We start from the raw sequence: 24,261 nt of genomic DNA on the forward strand, positions 1-24,261 counted from the left end.
AAGTATTTGTGTATTAGTACAAATGCATTTTTATTGCTTTTGTTTTTGTGTCAGTGATTTTGAGAGAGAACCAATCTTGTCATATTTGGTTGTAGGAGAAATGCTATACAGATAAGAATCAAGATAATTAAATATTTCTAATGGCAAAATAGCTGAGAGTACAGTTGCTTTTATTGTCAAAGTTCAGCAAAGCAAGTCTAATTAAATGGCTCTTCAACTAATTATAAAGTCTGAGTTTAATAACAGTTTTCTCGCTCTGTGAGAGGGTATTATGAAGACAGGATAATCTGGAATTAATTTGTACCAATTAACCTTTCTGTTTTGTGGTTTTTGAGGATGCTAAGCCGTTGCTTGCCAACAAGAATGTTGCTGTTAGCCAGTAGAGCATAAAAAATAGAATACCACTTTCAGCTCGAGGCAATATCTGCCAGCAAATCCACATTACTGCAATATTGGGCCATGGTTTGTGACATTCAAGTTATGACAGTTTTGGCTTTAGGCCTCTACGCTTCTTCGCAATATAACTGCAATGTGTTTCACACAAATTTTGTATTTGTTAAGTTAAGGACAAAGTGCACTGTGGTCAGATTGAAAAAAAAAAGATCTTACATGTATTAAATTTTTTTGTCAATTGTATATTTATAATAGAGGATTTTCAGAGTGGCTGGTCAGTGCTCTCAGAGTATAATTAGCAATGTTTCTATTTTCAGACGTTGGGCATTTGCACTGGGCTCAGACATTGAAAGATGCCTACATGTCTATCGATGCCGACCTTTTATGGGAGTGCAGGGCAAGTGGAAAGCCCAAGCCTTCATATAGGTGGCTGAAGAATGGCCAACTCTTAGACCCTGAGGTAAGAGAAGAGAATACCGCATGTTGTATTACTGGCCATGTTGTGCACCTGTACAACCACACATGTTAAATAGCCTTGTTAACACATGTTAAAATGCAGTGTTTAATTCCAAAATTGTTTATAAATTCAGATCTATTGAGCATACTGTAAATATTGATCTTGTTTCTTTTAAAACATGTACTTGGGTTCAGCTTACTCTTTGATTTGTTTCACTTATCACCAGGACAGAATACAGGTAGAGGGTGGCAGATTATCCATATCCAAACTCACTCTGATGGACTCTGGGATGTACCAGTGTTTGGCTGAGAATGACTATGGAGTGATTTATGCCAGTGCTGAACTCAAGGTTGTGGGTAAGAAACAGTTATTCCAGTTATTCTTCCTGACCAGACTGGATGTGCACACATGCACGCACACACACACACACACACACACACACACACACACACACACACACACTCAGACTCTCTCTCTCTCACACACACACACACACACACACACACAAATACACAGAGAGAGAGAAAGAGAGAGAGAGAGAGGCACGCATGCACATGCAGAGCATATAAGATAACTCATTTGGTATGGTTTATGCAATTAATCTCAAAATACTATCACATTCACATACACATCACATACTATTACATTGAATGGTCCATCCTACCACTCTGATCACTGGCCTGTTTTACAGGGCACAGATCCTGGCATTCATTAATGGCTTAAAAAGACAATACATGGCTTCTCTGTCAATACATGATCCTATCCCATTCACTGTATCTGCCAGCTTTCTAATTGGTAGTTGCTATGTTTTGAAATGGAAAGCATCTGACACCTGTCAAGGTTTTCATTTTGAATAATCACATATAATCACTGACATTTCACCATTTTGTTTACATCAATAGTTTGTTTTCCTCTACCTGTAAAATACTGACATGAAATGCACTTGGCAGACCTAGCCCTTTTTTTTTCTTTGTGTTGTAGCACTGTACCTCGTGTGTTAGGCAAGTGAAAATAATATCAGCTAACAAAGTGTAACAAAAACTTAATCACAGATGCCCACTAAATATTCAACATGAATGTGGAATGTATCCATCTATATTCAGCATGAATGTGAAAATATTGTCAGTTATTTTGTATCCTTGTGTATCCTACACACAAACACATCAATCCTCTATGTATACCTTTTTAAATTTAGCTATACTTAATGCAGTCACAATGCATTATGCATAACTAGTCATTGAAAAACAGACTTTTGACTGTTAAAGATATTCATAAAATCCTGGATATTTTAGTCTGAAACTTTTTGGTCCTGTTCAGCTTCTCCACCAGATTTCTCAAAGAATCCAGTGAAGAAGTCAACGATGGTTCAAAGAGGGGGTGAGGTGGTAATTGAGTGCCGCCCTCATGCCTCCCCAAAGGCCTCCTTCTCCTGGAGGAGGGGAGGAGAAGTTTTGAGGAACACGAAAAGGTATGGGACACTCATCCTGTTACAGACGCAGTGAGAGAACTGGGTCCTTCCTACAGCCATCTGTGCCATGCGCATTCCTGCTCGGTTGGGCGTGGCAGGCTAATTTGTACTTCATGTGGCAGTTTGGTGTGGTGCTACTGTTTTCTATGGCAATGTCGTCTGTTCTCTGATGCTAAGTGGACCTGTCCTTTACATTGTAGAAAGAGGATTATCATTTATTTTGCATTTGCAGAATGTGAGTATATCGTGGGGGTGGGGGGTGGGGTGGGGGCTGCTGGATTGTTAGATTAAATGAACTCACTATTGGGATAATATTAGACACCTAATATCCTCTGCCTATAGTGTGCTGTTCATGACTGAACAAATCTTTTTAACATATCTCAGGTAGTAAACTAGTAAACTTGTGAAAATCTCAAGTACTAAACTGATGAGTCAAAAGAACTAAAGATTAGTTCTTTTGGTTCACCAGTCAGGCAGCCCCAAATGCTTTGAGTAACCCTTACATCAGTTGATGAAGTAACACCAAAAATTATTAGCATTTGGAGAAAAATGTTACAGTGGGGCGGGAACCAGGCAGTGTATCAGAAGTAGTGTGCATGCCCATTGTCATACCACGTAAATGCCCCTGAGCAATGCATCTACTGTCGAAGTCAGTATAGAACAATAGTAGAGAGCTGGGTAAGTAATGATACTAACAGCCAACTATGCAATGGTAGTTAACCAGGAAAATCAAACATATGTTACAAGCAGTTACACAGCACTTTATGTAACATCAGAATATTGCAGTATCTTACATTTACAATATCTCAATTTTTAATGGTAGTCTTCTGAACTATTATACTTTTTTACACTATTAAAATAAATTTTAATAGGTTGTCATGTATACAAAAAAAAGCTTTTTAAGAATGTTTTCCAAAAAAGTGTCACTGAATAAACAAGTAGCCTACTTTCTACAGAACTGAAAAAAATGTTGTTTAAAAAGGCAAACTGCCTACGACAGCTTATCTAGTACAGATCTGTCATGTCACAATTTGGAGTGAGAGTACCTTTATGAGGGATTTTCAGGGGCATAGTGGTAAGCACATTCATAGCCCTGGTCTTACCCTAATCCCCTATTCCCCTACAGCACTTTCACACTGCTGGTGAGAGGTGGTAACCTTAGGCAAAGATCTGAGTCCTCATGCACCCCAGATAGTGTTGTATTCTGCCAATATAAGTGCATTCTGGGTAGAGCATGGGGTTGAATCAAATAGAAGCTACCCCATGGCGATTTTCCAGGACCTGAAAGGTCACAGAACAGGTCATGATTTCATCTTTTATCTGGTGGAAATGTTCTCCATCCCCTCTGAGGTCTCAGACATCAGCAGAGAGAGAAAGAATAGTGAGTCGACAGTGAGGGAGATCAACAGAGAGAGCTCATTTCCACCCCGTTGCTGTTTTAATGCACAGTGCTCCTCTCCCTGGTAAAGGCCTCCACTAACAGCATGGATTGCAAAGCATGGTTTTGTTAGATAAAGTGCGAACAGAAGGCCTCAGCAGTGCTGCTTTTCTGTTCTCTTGTCTTTCTGAGTTTTGATGCCGATCAATATGCATTGCCACATCTTCGCACTTGATTCGTAAATCACTGGACCTGCCCCAACGTGCAAAGAAAACCATTGATTGGTTCTCATATTCCACAGGGTGGTCACGGAGATAAAGGCAGAAAGTAGTGATTACACAGTCAGTGCATCTATCTGAGAATATAGATGTATTACAATGCACGGAGAAGTAGGTTCTTGGAAAACAAATATTTCTTTACGTCTATTTGTTTTACAGCTCATTACCCTTCAGGTCATGTTCTCGACTTGCATTCATAACTCAATGTTTGATATTTTTGTCAATAAATCAGAGTAAAGAACCCCTTGCCAGATATGGTCTCAACTTAGGCGTTGTGAATACATATTTAAGGTTTAAATGCTACCAAATGCTGATAGTTAAGGAACCGCTGTCATGACGGCAGTGGGTGATTTTGATTTAATTTGTGTACATTTATTTTCAGCATTTATCTGTGGGCATTATTTCCCAGAATTAATTACCTATTTGTACACATATGGCTCTGTAAGCACCTGTGTCCTTACAGTTCTCCCACACAGGTGAACAATGTAGGAAATGTATTACTGTAACCATAATATTTAAATTTCCATGCATCTTTGTGCATATCAAGCACAGCTTCTGTTCTGTTTTATTTAGTAAAACCCTGTCACTCTTCGTAATTTGCGACCTGAAATGCCCTGCTAATGGTTTGGGTTTTACCCGAACAATGTTGCATTCCGTCACCACAAAGAGATGTAGTCTACTGTGTTTAGTGATTTAGATATAACATTTTATTATGCTATCCCTTATATCTCTAGGATTTCACTCAGCCCAGACAGCCCCCTGCAAGTGAGACCGCTCTATATTCATATCTCATTTCATTACCTTTTGGAAATGGCTTTTAGTGAGTTGATAGCATCACACACATGTTGTATGATGATAAGGCAGCAGGTAAAGATTCATTTCAGTTTGAATCATCTTCTCAAAATGCACCGCTCCTCTCCTTCCTCCTCTCCTCCATGGCCTTAGCATCCCGCCGTGCATCCTATTAATACACACACATTTAATCTTTTCAGCTGTCAATACTGTGCCAGCCACACTGCAAATCTGTTCTGCTTTAAACAAGAAAATTGCTCCGTGCAGGAATTTTTCTGAAATGTGAAAGCACGCTCCCGCCAACTGCGCCGTGACGGACAGGTGGTTTTTCATTTGATGATGGGGAAAGTGTCTCAAAACCAGAGGGGCTAATTTCACATTAGCTCATTCATTTGCATGTCTTTTTGAGGAGAATGAGTGCTTTTACAATGCTGAATCATTTACACAAATACACACACACACACACACACAAAGTAAAAAAAGAAAATTGAAATAATTTTGTCTTCTGTACATGTTCTTTTTTCATAGCTGAAAAGCCTTCAGTTTTTGGATGTCTTTCAGTCTTTTTCATCTCTGATAGTTATATGCATTTTTGTTCCATTCAGGCAGACTATTTTGGAGGATGGCAGCCTCCGAATCACCAACGTTAGCAAATCTGATGGAGGCAGGTACACCTGTGTGGCCAGAAACCCTTTCGGAGCATCAAGCAGCACAGGCAGCCTGGTGGTGAAAGGTACTTTTTTTGAACGGGAATTTCACTGCCTTATAAGCAGATGGTTTAAACTGGCCAGGAAAAAAAATCTAATAACCCAAGCATGAAATTGATAATGAAATATATAGTTGTTTTATGTTCCTGCTGCTGTGACAGAGGCATAACTCATCCTGGGCTCTGGCAGCTGTGAGTTATTGGTCATACAGAAAATCTCCAGCATCTATTGAGGAAAGAATCCGCTGTTCTTTCCGAAGTCATACGTCGCATGCTTAATTAAAAAAAGTGCGGTTGTGGCAGTTTTACCATTTTGGCAGTTTTAATAGCTAATGGATACACATACATTTTTTCTTCGTTTGATTGGGTGATTGTGAAAGTTAAAAATTTCAGCCCCAAGACCTCCATAAAACATTTCCCAAAATGTGTTATTTTAATTCCATATTGAGACATCCCACTTCGAGTCATTTTAGGTCATTACATTACATTTATACAAACCCTCAGAGCTATGTGAAAGTGCAAGGCAGAAGCCCAGTTTCTAAACTAAGAGATCAGGGTTCATAATAATTAGGCCTTTTTTTAATTTAGACATCAGTCTCTTGGTCTTTATGATTCAAACAAGCTATGCCACAGTCAGACAAAATAAATGCACTTACGTAAGCACGGAAAGGTCACTCTAATCCATCCCCTCCGTGCCTCATGAATTTTTAAAGGGACATCTGTTTCTACAGCAGGACCCTGACAAGCTTTTGCATTGCACATGTGATTGCTCAATACGCCTTTGTTTTCCTTTTGTCTTTTCTTCATTTTTTTAACAATACAGTACATGCCAGGGATACATTCATTCTCAAGAAATGCAGCATTTGCTATCAAAATAAGTGAACAAACAGTCACTGTACCTTGACATGATCTTGTAGTCATATATTGTAGCTTTGAATCCAAGACGTGGCCCTGCTTTGAGACCCTTGAGCAAGGTGCTTGACTATATATCCAGGCGTAATAAATATATATGTAAAAAAGCTGTTAGGTCCCACTGGATAAAGGCATCTACTTTGCATATAAATAATGTAATGTAACAGCATGCCTCATGTAAATCATCTGTGTCCATGGGAATGTACTTAATAGCCTTTTGAGAAAACTTACTGAGGTTTGTTTGATGAATCATTCCCATGGGAGTCTCAGCAGTTCCTGTTTATTCCAGGTGGTGTTTGCTAAGGACGATTACTTCATTATTATGAATTCTACTGTGCTTTTATGTAGTGCTGAAAATTTCATAAGTGATGTATATGCCCAGTCATCTGTGGGATATTCTAATGCACCAAGTAGCATATCGAATGCTGCTACAAGGTAGATGAAGTTTGATTTCAAATTCATTTTCAGTTTCATTCTCAGTGTGTGAATTTTTAGGTTTTCTTAATCTGATGCAGACTACATAATTGGCATAATTTAATCTCTAATTTTTTTATGTTCTGTACAATTAATCCACAGAACAGATGGAACTCTGGGTTATACTGAAATAGAAAAAAAAACATGCCAAAACGATTAAGCATCAGAAAAAATGTAAACACGTGCCAAATCTATTATTGCCACACAATTTTACTCCAAGATGTGATCCTGCACTTTTTTTTCCACAGAGCCAACAAAGATCACAGTTCCTCCTCTGAATGTTGATGCCACGGTAGGAGAGAGCATCGTCCTGCCATGTGAGGTTTCTAAAGACCCATCCCTGGACACCACATTTAAGTGGTTCTTCAATGGGAAGCTGATTGATTTCAACAGACAGGATCATTTCGAAATGATTGGAGGAGTACGTATGAGAAACTGAACTCTACACATGTATACATATTACTACAAGACCAAGCTGAATTTTACTTACAATGGTCCCTGGAGCACATGTAAGACTCTGGTGGAATCTAAAGATAGATTGCCATGGAGTCTCATAACCTGTGCATGATGTTCAGAGTAAATCACCTGACAGTCGCGGTAACAGAGGGAGCACACACTTGCTCCATCACTGGATTTATTTCGTAGTCTGTTGAACACACAATGACCTACTGGAACTATCTACATGGGGCTGACAATGTCAGTCTGCACATCATCACGAGAGCTGTTCAAATTCAGGAAATCACTCAGCTGAGAATAAGAGGAGGCAGAGGCAAATCAGTATTGCTCCTCCGCTGCTGCTCAGTGCCGCCTTGGCTCTGGGAGGCCTGGAATGCCGTTACTGGGAGCAAGATGAACATCAGCTGCTTGGCTGCCACAGATAAGAACAAGCTCGGGACCCAGTTCAGCACCTCTGTGTGATTGACTGGCTTGGCTACGCTGCGCAAGAGGGCGAGCAACAGGGAGGAACACTCTTTTCCGGCTTAAGGTTTTAAGTCAACATACAATTTACATGATCCTGACATGCACAGAAAAATGTGCCTTTCATTCAGGATTCGTTCCCTGCGTTCCATGCTTTTTCATTGGAAAGATTTAAATGCTCACATAAATGCAAATATTCACATTGATGCTTGAAAAAGCTGTTTTTGACACTGTCATTCTCTAGTTAAAACTATGACATGCTCTTTGTTGGCAGGGTTCTGCTGGTGATTTGATGGTGAGGAACATCCAGTTAAAACATGCTGGAAAATATGTCTGCATGGTTCACACTATGGTGGACAGTGTGTCAGCTGCAGCAGACTTGATTGTAAGAGGTAGGCTTTTTTCTGCAGTGGGATCTTACCTTTTCGTTACCACGTTATTGCCATATTAATGCAGTCAGAAATTAGAAAACCACACCATTTTTCTGCTTTCATTGCTTTATCTGGAAATAGCAGCTGCTCAGCAGTGTGAAATAATGACCACGCGAGTATCTGAAATCAATGCATTAATCCTGCACTTCTTGTTCCTCGGAATTTATTGTATTTCCATCATCCGTTGAAGGGTCTCATGTTCATCTCTTGAATATTAAGTGTCTATCCTTTGTGCCTGGAAATGTCTACTTTGCATGACGCGTCCCTAACCTTGTTGTTCCCTGTTGGCTGGCATGGTGGAGCTCTTGAAAGTTGCTTCCCCTCTGTGTCTCTCCCTGATGCTTGTGTTTCCAGGGCCTCCAGGGGCTCCCGAGGGCCTGGTTGTGGAGGAAATTACGGACACCACCGCTCAGCTCTCGTGGGGTGCAGGGAGTGACAACCGCAGCCCTGTCACCACATACATTGTGCAGGCAAGGACTTCATTCTCCATAGGCTGGCAGGCAGTCAGAACAGGTACCGGCCCTGATCCGCATCACTCTATGCACCCACATTAGAATACAACAAACATTGGCAATACTAAGGCATATGCTACCTAAAAGAGGCTGCAGAGGTCCTGGGAGTAATGGGGGATTTATCTGTAATTCACTTTCTCTTTGTGACTTTCACTCTAATCTTTTTTGCCCTCTTTGATCAGAGACACCATATGGAGATTAATCACAGAAAAGAAAACTAAGAAACTTGACTGCATTGTTTGTTCTTAAATGGGTGAGATTACGTCTGTGTTTCAACTCAAATTCTTTAATCCTAGTTCCCGATTCTATACCTGGACAGATGTTGCATGCAACTGTGGTAGAACTGAGCCCCTGGGTGGATTATGAATTCAGAGTGGTAGCGATCAACAGTGTGGGCATGGGAGAGCCCAGTCTGCCATCCAAGCAACTACGTACCAAAGCAGCAGGTACTTCTCTTTTAACTCCCTCCCTTTCCTGCAAAACAAAGTCAGTCACCGTTATCTAGTCTAATGATCTTTCTGCATGCGTGAAATTGTATTGATAGCTCACCTTGATGAGACAAGAATCCAGGTTAACTATTTTGAAGATGATCAATATTGTATATTTCTCATTCAATAATTTTGTCCACTGATGTCCTCATAATTAAGACACTACATTCATGAAAGATCCTCATTCAACATTTCTGAGTAAAGATGTGGCATGCTGCTTCAATTGATGATGCTACTCTGTTGCAACCTTGTTTATATCTTACTCTAAAACACTACCAAAGGTGTACAAGTTAATCAGATGGCAACTGCCAATTAGTGTCTCTCTTGTCAGTAAGGCCTTTAAAATTTTCTTAATTTGTGCCAGTGAAAAATGGCATTTTTAGTTCACAGTTCTCAGAATATACAGACGTATTATAAACTCACAATTAAGATGCAAATGTGTGTCACAAGCATCAGATATTGCCATTAATAATGAGGCACATTGAAAAAATAAAATTGATTTAAAAAGAAAGAAAAGAAAGCCAGAAACCTCTGTAATTAACTCTCAAGCAGCGTCAAGCATCACTATGCATATGAATGGGAATTCATACAACCTAGTGCCTACTGCCCGAGTAATGAATGTGTAGCATCTGAGAGCACGATACCCTTTAAAGGTACAGATGCTGTTTATGTCAGCACTGTAGAAATTCAGCTATGATTAATTCATGCTTACATCAACAGGAACCCTCTGAAATACCCACGCAGGCCATAAGGCAGTGATTTGAAAGTGTCTATTTTAAGCCAGTTTGCAGTGCATTTTCCCTGATCTGTGAGTCCCCGGGGACTGTGGTGCTTCACACGGGGGGAGACAACACTTTAACAGCTCTCACGGCACATGCTCACTCAGCTTTGCGCCCCACAGGCAACAAGACACCTCACAAGCCAGACTCCATTTGCAGACTCCTTTCCCTTGATCCTTTACGAGCTGGGTCCGCCAGTACCTCTTTTAAACACCAATGACAATGACTTGGTCAACAAATGACAATGGTGTTTGGTCTGCCGTAACTTCCGTATGGCAGGATTGCAGAGCTCCGATCCCAGTCCTGGCCTGTCAATATACTCATCCTAATTTGCAGTGCTTTCTCTTAAAACAGTGCCTGAAGTTGCCCCAGCCAATGTAAGCGGAGGTGGAGGAAGCCGATGCGAACTTGTCATTATGTGGGAGGTAAGAGGATCATCGACTTATTAAAAAATGTCTTCATTGTGACAGGCTGTTTTTAAAGCAACATGAATGGAATTTTGATGTAATTCTCTGTGGTGACACAGTTTGAATGAGATGGCTGTAATTAAAGAAAAGCTCTGTCTTCATCTCTCCCCTCACAAGAGGGGTTTTCTGTCCCCTGGTATGCAACACAAAATGAGATGAAGGAATGGGAAAAATGTGACATGCACAAATACTGCATGTCTTCTTAGGTTCAGCATCCATATGACATCAGTTTGTAGATATTGCAGCTGGTTCTCGGTGTTTTGTTCCAAAATCAATTTCTTGAAAAAAAAACAAAAAACAAAATATAAACTCAGTACATCGTAATAATAGCTTATATGCCATATGACAACACTTATTCCCCTTGTGGCAATGTTTCCCACAATGACACTATAGGACAAGGATGCCATTTGTGCGGCCACATGCCTAACCTTATTGAATGCACTTTTTATAAGCCATTTTGGATAAGAGCATCCGCTAAATAATAGTAACTGCGTGTGTGAAATCCCTCCTTTGTGAAGATGCATGAAATATCAAGATGTGTTTTTGCACTTTATTCTCTAATAATTAACTTCACCCTCTCTCATTTTACCTGTTGTTGCTCTCTCTCTTCTGTCTCTCTCCCTGTCATTTTTCTCTGTCAGCCTGTTCCAGAGGAGCTGCAGAATGGGGAGGGGTTTGGATATGTTGTGGCTTTTCGTCCAATTGGCACGACAACATGGATACAGACTGTGGTGGCTTCAGCTGATGCCTCCACATATGTGTTTAAGAATGAGAGCATCCCACCTCTTTCCCCTTTTGAGGTGAAAGTTGGTGTCTTCAACAATATAGGGGAAGGCCCTTTCAGTCATGTGACTACAGTTTATTCTGCTGAAGAAGGTTAGTTTCTTTCGGCTCACTTATTTTATGTTACTGCTATGTTCAAAATCAACCAGGATAATCTTCCTTCTCAGACGTTTATTTATATTATTCAGAGTTATTGTGAATTTTTCTAAACTGTCTGAATAGCTGAAATGTGATATAGGTGAAATGTGAAACAGAAAGTTGAGGCTCATCCAAAAGTGCATTTATAAAAAGTTACTGATTTGAAAGAAGAACAAGGAGTGTGAAAACACATGTCCTTGACCCCCATGAAAATGCTAGAAATCAACTGAATATCAGTTAATATTTTTGCAGTTTTATTTCATTGTTGTGTATTTGTTACTACTGTAACATATACACTTAAAGCTTGGACCTTAAAAAATTATTTTATCCTTTAAATGTTTTTGGAAAGTCCTTGAAATATACTGTATATATAAGATTTTTTTGTGACCCATGAAAAGATACATAAAAAGGTAGGATTTCTGTTTTGAGTCGCAGCGCTTGAGCTTTAAAATTGGAACTTGTAAAATCTCTGACCCCTCTCCGCGATCTGCAGAACCGTCTGTAGCCCCATCGTGGATATGGGCACGGACCCTGTCTGCATCTGAGATCGGGGTGTATTGGGAGCCCATCTCCTGGAAGGCCAGCAATGCAAGGGTGCTCGGTTACGAGGTAGGGCAACAGCGAAAACGTGGGCAAAACCGAAAAACCAGCAGTATAACGGCTGCATTATCAGGATTGACATTTCAGGAATCTTGACTTGAATAGGAAGTGCTGAGAGGAATATGTTCGTTGTCCCTGTTCAGAATGAGTGTGTCAAATTTTCACTACCCAGCAGGAAGGCTTAAGAGGTCTGTTCACAGCTTTGCATCACCCCCTTAAAGTCTTTGACACGCTGCATGAATGATCTCGTATAAGTCACTCTTCAGCAGTGTGACATCATTGCCCGTTGCTTATAAGAACCATCAGAGCAGCTGCACCTCTCTTAATACTGAGACATCCTGATGGTCTTATCCATTCTTTCACTAGCCCGGGACTGCATGTAGTGTTTCCTGACCCTGCAGTTTTATTAACGCAGACTGTACAGTCCTACACAGTCTGTGGTAATGAATGGACTAATCAATGTAATTGAGTTTCAGAATTAAATCAACGCTGGCTTCAGAAGCTTGATGCCTTCTCTTTATGGCTTTGCCAGGTGCATTACTGGGAGGAAGGGGAGCCAGAGAGTGATGCAGAGAGGCTTAGAGTCACAGACACGATGGCGAACATCACGGGTCTGAAGGGCAGCACATCCTATTTCGTCACAGTCAAGGCCCACAACAGTGCTGGCACTGGCCCCCCCAGTGTCCCAGTCAACGTCACTACCAAGAAACCACGTGAGTCTATTTCCAAAACCAGGGTCTTTACTGGATTCAGTAGTGGCCCAAAACAGGACTGGAACCCATGTCTCCCTGGATCTGCCCAGTACACTACTGTACATCTAGATAGAGAAATGCTCATACAGACTAAAGCACCCATGGGAGGGCCAGTCAGCTGGGGATATTCAGCTTGTGGTATTTTAATAATGAGGTTTGAGCCTGAAGTTTTGTAATTATCTGATACCAGTAAATGTGAGTCTGAACAAAGCAGAGCATTTAAGACACAGTCACTGATAAGATAAATCTTTCCATCTCAGTGGAGAGTGTTTGTGAGCTAATTGCAGCTAATAGACTGAGCAGGCAATTAAAATTGTGGTAAAATGAATAGTCAGCAATTACGGTCCATTCTTAGCTGAAGTTTCTAATAGATTTGCCTTTTCTGAATGCGCTGACATTGAGATGGAATTACTCACTACTTTTGCTGTTGGTTTTGGAGTGGCTTATTATTTCAGCTTGGCAGTGAATTGGGATATGAAATGAGACGAACCTGCACTCACACACATTCTTCTGTATACTTGTACTGGTGTCACTTGCATCTTGTTCAGGGTGTGGTTCTGCCTTGAACTCTAAGCTTGGATTTGCTTATGCCTCACGGTGATCCTCTACAGACTGGTATTTTTTTACTGAAACTCAAAGGGTAGATAAAATGATTAATGAATAAATAGATCCCAGCAAAAAAACACCTGAAACAATGTATATTCTTGTGTGTGTGTGTGTGTGTGCATACATGTATCTGTACATGTACTTGAGAGTGATTTGACACTTTATATGTGTTCCTTTATTTCAAGAAATTACAATGGGGCAAATGATTTATGAGTATAGGTGAGAATATTAAAATGCAAAATTAAATGCAGCATGTATAAAACAACTAAACTTAATATTTTTAGAATTCCATGCTACACCACTGCTGTAACATTCAAAATGGTAATCCTTGAAGTGGAGACTCAATTTAAACATTGCTGATGACAGAGATACTAAAAGAAGAAAAAAAAGTAATTGAGGTGTAGATTGAAAGTATTGATGGAATTTATTAAAGCATGTATCCGTGTGATTGGATATTTTTTCAGCTCCAAGTCAACCACCAGGGAATATTGAGTGGAACTTGACAAACTCCAAGATCTTTTTGAATTGGGAACATGTGAAGGCCATGGACAATGAGTCAGAAGTGATTGGATACAAGGTGAGACATTACTTCCTAAATGCACAATTATGTGATGTAGATGAAATTTAGGTAAAATGTAGTTCTCATATTATTGTCAAATGGCTTCCAAGGAGTCGTGTGATATCAACCACAGCTAACTTGTTAATAGATATGATTTTCACACCAATTGTATGAACTTGACAAGATACAACATGCAAACCATTGGTTTTTAATGTTTGGTAAGTGAGTAAAAAGCAGTCAGAGGTGTTGTTTAAGGCAGTATCTTTTTATGCTGCTTCAGTTCGAAGGTCAATCTAAATTGTAATCCAGTGAAGAGAGAATCATGTTTATTCAGCCTCCCACAATGCCTTTCTCCCTGCTGTTTCTGAATGCTAATTGGCTTTCTTGAACATTTTCCTGCCACTAAAAGCTTGAAAGGCCTCTCTGATTGGAAGCTTCACAGTAGCTGGCCACTGCTTGTAGCCTTCACAGAGCAATTATAACATTTGGGTGGCTGAGTTCCCTAAAGGGCAGGATCCTTTAAAGACTGGAGTAACCCCAGTGGCCAGGTCTAGTAAAATTAATCTGTGTAGCCCAGAGTCCTAAAGTAAATGTAAACAGTTTTGTTACAATTATTTCCTGGCTGAATTCCATTTTTAAAGATGGAGCATGCTATCTACTCCTGTCTGTGAAGTGAAATAAGTAGATGCAAGACTGTGTTTTTAAAGACACTACCTGTGTTCAGAACTATGTGGTGTCGCTACCTGACAAGGACATGCTGTGCTTAGAGTCTGCAAAGTGTGCAGCTTTTTTTGTCTTCCTATGTAACTGTGTAGTATAAGCAGCAGGAAGAAGGTGGAACAGGAATCATAAAAAGATCATGTGTTCTCTTTAAAGAATTTATTTGCTGCTGAGCATTTTGGGTAATTGAACCTAGCCCTCTCAGATGTATGTGAGTTGAGGTGAGGTAGCAGCTGGGTGCTTTAGATGCTGTTCCCTCACTGAAGTTCTGTATGATTCAAACCTGCTGCTTTGGAGCGCCGCAGAGGCTGCGCAAGCACCTCTGATAATAATTTGCAATTCATATCATCTTTTATTAAGCCCCTGCTGAAAAATTGGATCAATATCTGAAGACTCCATTCCCACATTACAAGACGGAATACTAGATTTTGCAGATGGGCTTATCTGTTATATCCTAAACGCATCTAAATTTCAGTTAAGCATTCAAACATAAGTGATTTTGTTCATATTAATTTTGAGAAAGTATTATATTGCTTTTAATGGTCTGAGTCTTTGAGAGGAAGCTGTACAGATGGCAGTTTGTTGATTAGGTACTTGAATGATTCCTTCTTTGAAGAACACAGGGGCATAAAGTTGTTTTATACAAAGTGAAAATATTGCAATACTGCTCAAATTATGTCTTTGTGGGTCAACTTTCAAACATTTCTGTCCTGCGATATGCGCAGACTTAAGAAAACAAACTTCAGAGTACCACTGAAAATGTTGCTGCAACTTCATGCACTATACTACAGGTCAGTCTGGATCAGTCTTAGCCTAAAGACTTAACAGCATTTTCAATAAGCCTGTTAGCACATGAAAACCTCTAGCGCATATTGAAGAATACTTAATGCAGTCACTTATATATAGTCACAGTAATACTATGCACATACAGTGCTTCTCGGATGTCTGAAATTCTAGGCTACTTTCTTTTAGGTATATATGGAGCAAATAAGTGTTCATATACATGTAGGACATTCTTAATTTAGCTCCTTTTGTATCTTGCTTTTAAAACTGGTTACACTAGTGAAAAATTAAAAAGACACATACATACTTACATACACAAAAATATAAATTCCAAGATGTGGGATTTCTGTTGCCTTAACTGAAATTTTTATTAGTCCGTGCTGGGACTAATTATGGTGGCAGACAATCGACCTTTGAGTTAACACCCTGTGACCGTGTCTGACTCTCCCCCTCCCCCTCCCCAGGTAGTGTATCGTGAGAACTGGCACAGAAGAACCAGTGTGGTGGAAACCAACAGGACCTCTGTTGAGCTGGACCTTCCCTCTGGCGAGGACTACCTCATCGAGATCAAGGCGCTGAGCGATGGAGGGGATGGCAGCAGCAGCGGACCGATTCGAATCCCAAAGATGTCAAGTAAGATCCGGCAATCTTCTGCTCCTCTGAGAAGCAGGTAGTGGGATGTTCTTTTGTAATGAAAGCTACACCAAATTCAAACACAGGGGAAAAATATGGAAGCTGATCTTTCATCAAGAAGGGCACATTATGCGATAGACACAGAACAGTCAGACACAACACTGGTACCAGCGTGCTACAGCAAAATTCTGACATCTGAAACCCTACCAATAAAGGTTTTGAATAGGATTTGGCTTTCTGCTCCACTTGACCAGAATTACCTGTATTTGCTCAGGTCACTGACTCTGACTCTGCATGTATACAAATTCCATACAAATATTTCAATGCTAATAATTTTGTCTTCTTATATTTTTTTCAGGTCTCAATTCAAAGGGACATATCATTTCTGATGTCAGCAAGATACCTGTTGTTTGCATATTGATCTTTTTTATAGCTTCAACGTTGATTTTATAGAACATGCAATGCCTTTAGCAGTTCTACATTGAGAGAAATATATTCATGCAAAGATAAATGTGGCATTCCTGTAATAAATATTGAACAACATACCTTTAATAAACAATATATCTGCTTTTACATTTTAGTTTTCTGAAGAAAATGGACAAATTCTTCACAGTGAAATTGCATTGCCTTACATTAAGTTGGTATTTTGACCTCTACATCCCTACCAATCCATTGAGTGTTTTCTAATGCAAAAGGGCAGGCTTTACTTATTTAGAATTTAAGGACTACTAATATCATGGTGAACTGCTATCAATAATATGTTAAATTATAGTTTACAAAGTAGAAAGTAGGCTGAATTCAGGTGTTATGAATTCTAGAATATATGTCTCTAGAGCATCGTGGTGTGTGCAGAAAGACCATAAACCCCTCATTTATATAGTACTAGCTATGCATACGAGGAAAACAATGCTGCATATCTGTCTAAATGTCAGATAATAGAAAGATCTTACAAAGTTCAAAATGCAGCAAATCATTTTACAGTAAATCGGTTCCATTTTTTATGGGGAAAGCTCATTTGGCCTATTCCATCTCCAGTTGACATTAATGTCTGTTGTTTGACCTGAAGATGAGAACATCAACCAATAGTAATCTATATCGGCCTTTATAAGGCAATATAATTACCCGAAAAGGAGACTTTTGACTAATTGGCATTAATGGAATCAAATCATTAATTCCCAGGGGGAAGTTTTATCATTTCAGGTTTCAAAAAAATAAACAAATAAATAATTCAAAGCACACCAATTTAATTGCATACAGTTTCCAATATGTCAATTACTGAGATGCTTTACAGTTCAGCTGATGGGAAAATCTGCACCAGTGCTGACTCCCTTTCAGATAGCATTCATTTCTGTAAATATTTTTGATTGAGTCTGTTTGTTTTATCCTAATGTTAGATATACCTCACATGTCTGTGCCTCATTCTTTATAGTATTAATTTTGTGCAGAGCTATATCAGGCCCAAATGAAAACCATAGTTTTAATTAGTACATTTCCTATTCCAAGTAGTTCCAGTCTCAAAACAGAGTCATAAAATAGTTTTTGTTTCTAGATAATTATAGTATGAATAATAAGCAAACGATCATGGTAATAACCATATCCATTGTAATTATGATAACAATCAAATATATAATCTATTTACAATACAGACTTGCATTAAATTCCTAGAATTGTGGTGTTCAATGTTTTGAATGAAAACAGGAAAGATGCTGTAGATATAATGTTCAGATCATGTATTATCAAAAGAATATTAGCTGGGTGAGACATTACAAGGCACAACCTTATTACTCTGGTACTGTAGATCAGCCAGTGTTGTACCTGTAGTGACATCACAATGAGATTATGCATGCAATGATTATCCCAAGATCAGAAACATGGGGAGAACCCACCTTTTTCAGACATTATTGTAAATTATATGAAACAGCTTTTCTGCATAAATTTTGAGCTTTTCCCCTTTTTAATAATGTTTTCTAACCCTGAGATTCAAATAATTTATTTTGATGGTTATTCAATTTCATATTGTTGGTTTCTGAAAAAATGTGATTTATGTTGCTCTAGTGATTAATACTGTTGTATTAACATCTGAAGAGATCTCTGTGAGATACTATTGAAAATAAAAAAAAAAATTTCATATTGAACATATTGTTTGAATTGATTTTTTTTATTCTCACTCCTGTTTTGGTCCTATCAATAGCCGTCTTCAATTATTCAAAACTTAAATCCAAAACAAAGCTTATACCTAAGTTGAGTCAGATTTGAATGTAGACCATATTTACAGAGGGAAAGACAAAGCAATGGCCAGTATATATGAATTTCCATACAATGCAAATGTACCTATTGGAGAGTTGACATTGGCTTTATCGATGTGGGTATAGGGGTACTAATCTTTGGCTTGAAGTCTGATTAAGGGATCTGGCCTGGTCAGGAGGCTGAAGTTTTTTACATCATAAACAGGGAAATAGATGGAGATGGTGTAGAGGAGGAATGCCATGAACAGCTGGAAAGTGGGATTTTTATGCTAGTAGATACGGACGGTTCAACTTCTTGGAAATTCTCCTTGTGAATCCATTATGAATTTCAGTATGAACTGCACACTGTAAATTAAATTAATGTTGTCTGACAAAAATATAATTAAAATATATTTTACTATCAAAATATTGTTTCTGTACTGTGAATATTCTCATAACCGAGGGGGCCTCCTTAACAATTTTGAAGGCTGAAGCAACGCTGAAATGCACACATGAAAGTAAAGATGTGTTCAGTGAAACACAGAAGAACAAGACTGGCATTCACTGAAGTGTACCCCTCTGCAGCTCAGTTTTCATAACAGCCCTAAAGTCTAATTTAATTTTTTTTTCCTGTACCAAGCCAGTAATTTTACTGAAGTTTTGCGCTGTAATGTACTGATTTTTTTTTTCTTGCAAGTTTGACGAAAACCTTTGTCATCCTGTTTTCAGACAAATGGAACACACCAGGCATCACAACACAAATACTCCCCACTTTACCGATGATGGAGATAACAAAAAATCTCAATTTCCTGTGCCTTGTAAATGTATGACTGCTGTGATAGATGTAGCTTGATGGACCACATGGAAACCTGCAAAGACGTGTTCCTTCATGACTGTAATCATGTGTATCACACTGGTTTCAGTGAAGACAAGAACCATTCTCGTTTGAGATGTTTTCATTTTTGGGGACTGGACTGCTCGGAGCCACTTCACAAGGCATGGCAATCGCATACTCAGGTCTGCCTTATCGCTCTTTATCGGGATGAATAAAACTGAAATTTTTGACCAGGGTTTTAGAGACGTCCTTTAGGTTGAGAGTCTTGCTCTCTGTCATTTTTCAGTTTGTAGCAAAAGATTTACTTCAGCTTTTAAAATCTTCTTGAACATGTGTTTGTTGATCCACAAATGGTAAGAAAAGAAGTTTAAACTTTAAAAAGCTGATTTAAAACACTTCACTGAAAAGCTGCCCATCATAAAGAGTCACCCTGCCCCTCATGCTGACTAGCAGCATTAGAGGCAGCTATGATTACTTTAGGAATCAATGACCACTGAGTTTACTTTGATTGATGCTCTTGTGTTTGCGGCACACACAAAAATGTAATTAAAAAAATGTATAAGTGGATGAGGGATTGACATGACAGCACCATTACAGTAAGCACAATAACATCAGATTAAGAGATAGATGAATAGCTGATAAAAATACAGGGAGGTTCTCCCAGTATTGAAACAGACCACATCCCATTTTACATTTTTGATAACTGTGTAGCTGTAATAGGAAAGGCTGTGCCCCTGTTTACATAGAGAAGCAGTTATTTAATTCGGGCCTCTGATCTATATCGTTGCTTGGATACCATTGCTTCAAAGAACGTTGGGCATGTCGATTCTTAATTATCACCAGAAAATGTAATATCTCCTATACAAAACTGACTGTATAGAGTAGAGAGCATTTAAATATATGTTGTGGTTCTTTCAGGAAAGCTGATCAAAATGTGAGGGGCAGAATGTGTAACTCAAAGTTGTTACCACTGGTTTCTTTTCAGTCACACATCAAAATGCACTGAGTCAGAGCTTTATTGTCACGAGGAGAATATAGAGCTTTTAAAAAAAGAATAAAGCTTGCCTCAGAAAACAAATTGACTTGCAATAGCCAATTAAAAGGTGGTGTGATTGAGATGCAAATGCAATGAGAATACAAGGTAACAAAGCAAGTGGAAATGGCATTCTTAATTACAACAACGTATTTTTGAATATGTTGTCTTTAGGGATAAGACGTCATGTAGCTGAAGACAAGGCAAAATCAATGCTGAAATTATATTTTTCGATTCTAGGAATGACTGTGCATTTCATAGAGGCTACTACATTGACATGTATTGAAATACATATAATCAAGGCTGGAGATTTGCCAGAAGTATACATTTTTAAGAGAGCAGTGCTATGCACTCTTTACAGTTTGACCCATCAGATCACCTGATCACTACTCACTCTCTTTATATGATGCTCTCTTTGCTGAAGCAAACCTATCATACTTTTTTTTTCTCTACTGGTTATACAATGCTGACCAGAGATATAAAAAGCCAAAGATTATTGAGATTATGGACACCAACTCTAAAAGCCAAGGCTGCTGGTAATGAACAGGGGCCATAGATACAGCAGCATCAGAAATGCAGATGAGGGACTGTCGGTGTCAAAGGCAGCCAAAAACATCAATATGCACAAGGGAACCGTATCAAGTCTACAAATTCATTTTGTGCAAGCATTCAATGTGTACACCAGAGAGTGCATGTGTGGACACATGCACAACATGGGCACAACTAATTGGGAATGTGGAATGTAATTTTATAATAGTGGAATACAATTTTGAACAGTCTAATTACATCAATCCCCTGTTGGATGCAAATATTGCTGGACCTTTGTATGGAACACATGCAATATTGAAAATGAACTATAAATATGTGTTACATTTTATGTGTTACATTTTCACCTTGCATATAAAAATTACAAAGTTTTCTGTGGGCTGAAGGAATGCTGTAATCATTTTTCAAATACTTGAACTTCATTTAAATGTAAACTTTAAAATTCACTTCCATACCCAATATGTGCACGGTGGGGGTGTACATAAATATATCTTTTTGTTTTTATAAAGTTGATTTCTGAAGTACAGTGAGCTTTATGATCTGTTCAATATTTTCAGAAAGTGTGGCTGTAAAATGTGAAACTGGGCTAAGGTTGAGGCGTGAAATAAGGATTGAGTCAAGGCCTCAGTGCTGAAGATGAGTAAATTGCAGTCTCACAGAGGAATAATCTTGTCAGGCTTGCTGACAGGTAAGAGTCTGAACATCAGCATTAATCTCCAGAGAACTGTGCTAACTCCCCAGGTGTACCAGGGGATTTAACTGTAAATACTAGTCCAGTTTAAAATGGGAACGGGCAGAGGCAGGGAAAAGTGCTTGTACGTAATGTGCGAGCACACTTTGGTTCTCTGCAGTGTGCTCCAGATATAAACACACTGGAAGCACTCGATGGCATTCTGGGCGAGAGATTCTCTGCTCATTTTGACTCTATTGAATTATCCTTCCTGTCACTGTTTGACTTACTGACTAAGATCAATGCTGGAGCCTCACACCCAGCAATCAATTGACTGCTAATGACACATGAAATGCTACACGCCATTGTAATTGTTTCAGATGAGCAGCGTAACTGATTGTTTACCTACATACTGAAGTGAAAATCATTGAAATCTGCTGAGGACCACTGGCTCATCCCCCTGTCTTCAAGAGCTATGTGGGGACAACACAACATCAGAGAACATTTCACAAGCCCAGAGAGAAAATCTTCTGGTTCCATAAAAGCATTCCATTAATATGTTAAATACGGAGAGAGAAAGCTCAGAGTCTCTCCGCTATATCAATGAAATTGTATTGTGTCTTTTACATTGGGATTCATCTGTCACTGTTATTATTACTATTGTCAATGCCTCCTACTTGGGATAGAAAATGCCAGAATTTGTGGTGCCAATTACGCTCCCAATTCTATCCATTGATGAAATGCACTCCCAATGGATTGTGATTCCACTGATAGTGATCAATGATATCGGACAGGCTCTTTCTTGGAGATCTTTTTCCCTTGTTTTTATATTCATCCACTTCCATACAAGACATAAGGAAGTGCGTACTGACGTTCTTACAATTTTATACATAGCCAAAATGGTATTTTTATTTGCGACAGCTTGAATAGGTGGCCTTTTTATCATGTAATTGTCATTGTTATGGGAAAGACCAACAGTTGTATTTGTAGTGAATTTATTAACGGCTATTTCTACAAAGTGAGGCAGCCATTCTCTGAGATGACCTGTTCTGTTTGCTCTGCACTGAAAAGTATTTTTGTCACCTTTGATAAATGTGATTTCTACTCTTAGTCAAAGAAAAAAAAAACTTTAGTGCAGGTTGAGAAGTCAGAAAGACAGATTTTGAAGTATGGGAGGGAAGGTCCCCTTGAACAACGTTCAGGATTTCTGCAGTATCAAGCTTGCAACTCTGTAGGTGTAACTGCTAATATCAGTGCCACCCACAGACCAGTAATCCTGTTTGTCAGGGTCCCTGGCTGCAGCCATTCTCCCTGCAATCAATGTCAGTGTTAATTTATACACCAGCCTCCTTCCTGACTCTTAAGAAGCTGTTGGATAGCGATCAGTTAATTCAAGTATGGAGAATTAAATATTCTGTCCCCAGGCCATGTAATGGGTCGGGTGCACGAAAGAGCGGGAATAGACTCGGCCCAGATTTCCACAGATAGCCAGAGGAGTGCGGAGAGATCACCCTCTGATACACAAAAGGAGAAAAAGAAGTTTAAAAGAACTCCCGGCAATTGAAATTAATCATTGCAATGATAGAATAGGGTTGTCTAAGTTCAATTGTTGATGGTAAAAATGGCACAGAAAGCACTGGAGAGAAAATGAATGGCTGAGTTATGCCGCATATTGAAATGTGAGGCTGGGAAAGCACTGAATACACCTTATCCTCGAAATGTGAAGGTTACGCGCCCTTTTAATTCATCTTGTGTGCTTAAGGACTAAAGTGACAGTAGCCATTTCAGAGACCCTTCCTTATTAATTACGTTGTCAGAGGATTCCACGGGATTCAATGACACCTACATCAAAATTACCATTAGATCCGCAAGCTCCATCAGGTGCTACATTGATGTAGGCTGTAATAAAGTGCAATCTCAGCATCTCACACACAGAAGATGCCAAACACATGAGTTACCCATTATGCACTTTCACACGGGTGACCATTCTGCAAAATTACATTTCCTCTTGCACATGAAACATCTCATGCCAGACACAGTACTTTACACTGTTTGAGAATCACATGACTCATAATGGTATGCCAGTGAGAGTGAGTCACATAAAACCCCTCCCCGTCACAGCGCCAACTGCAAGGGATATTTTAAGTGTTGGTATTCTATGGTTCTTTCTAATCATGTTAGCACTGTGGGATTGCCGTTGTTGTTACAGCAGTTGGGAAGATAAGACTTGACTTGTGCATTTTGACCAGGGTCTTTGGCATAAGTATGATGTTTCTGAGTAAGAGTCCTAATTTAGAGTCTCCATTTATATGCCTAATTATGGGTAAGAGAAAAAAGACAAGATCACAGGGAAATCTCAGTTTGATAATCATGGCATTAACATTTTCAACAGGAAATTTGCCACGGATTAAAAGGTAATCTATCGCTTCCTCTTCTTGTAAAAATAGAACAAATGGCATACACGACAGAACAAATAAGTCATTTTTCTTCCAGTATTGTTTTTTGAAATACCAGGAGCTGTCATTCATCTTGAATCCATGAACAATAAAATGTTCATGTTCAAATAAAATGTGTTTGTATTTCTTTATACAACATCACTGCCAAAGAATATTACTGAAGTCTGAAATATAGACCACCTCTTTCAGCGTTACATTACTCACACACGTTTCATTCTGTAGGGATCAACATAATTGGTGAAATATTGTATGAATAGTAAGAAATATATAACGCTCAAAATGCTCATTACCATGTGACTTTTTGTAACACACCATACCTATATTCACTTCATTAAAAAGTTTTTGATGGTTTTAACATTGTAATATAACCGGGTGGGTGGGTTATGCTTTAGTTAGTGGTAATGTACATTTCAGTGTTTTAATATTTATTATTAATGTAGTTTTATTTCTTTCTTATTTTGTAAGAAAT

The 24,261-nt window shown here is 38.9% G+C and overlaps 1 protein-coding gene across 1 annotated transcript in view; it reads left to right on the forward strand.

Moving 5' to 3' along the window:
* The window catches only part of LOC118779590 (contactin-3), a 115,915-nt gene that overhangs the window by 14,645 nt on the left and 77,009 nt on the right, over positions 1–24,261 (forward strand). Inside the window, exons 8-22 of the mRNA XM_036531762.1 lie at positions 711–853; positions 1,077–1,206; positions 2,168–2,318; positions 5,372–5,499; positions 7,107–7,279; positions 8,051–8,168; positions 8,562–8,720; positions 9,016–9,165; positions 10,341–10,411; positions 11,095–11,329; positions 11,868–11,983; positions 12,507–12,687; positions 13,797–13,909; positions 15,859–16,027; positions 16,386–16,421. Of these exons, the coding sequence (XP_036387655.1) occupies positions 711–853; positions 1,077–1,206; positions 2,168–2,318; positions 5,372–5,499; positions 7,107–7,279; positions 8,051–8,168; positions 8,562–8,720; positions 9,016–9,165; positions 10,341–10,411; positions 11,095–11,329; positions 11,868–11,983; positions 12,507–12,687; positions 13,797–13,909; positions 15,859–16,027; positions 16,386–16,421 (2,073 nt within the window). The remainder of the gene's footprint in view (positions 1–710; positions 854–1,076; positions 1,207–2,167; positions 2,319–5,371; positions 5,500–7,106; positions 7,280–8,050; positions 8,169–8,561; positions 8,721–9,015; positions 9,166–10,340; positions 10,412–11,094; positions 11,330–11,867; positions 11,984–12,506; positions 12,688–13,796; positions 13,910–15,858; positions 16,028–16,385; positions 16,422–24,261) is intronic.

Source organism: Megalops cyprinoides, chromosome 6, assembly GCF_013368585.1.
Source record: "Megalops cyprinoides isolate fMegCyp1 chromosome 6, fMegCyp1.pri, whole genome shotgun sequence".
Lineage (NCBI taxonomy): Eukaryota > Metazoa > Chordata > Actinopteri > Elopiformes > Megalopidae > Megalops > Megalops cyprinoides.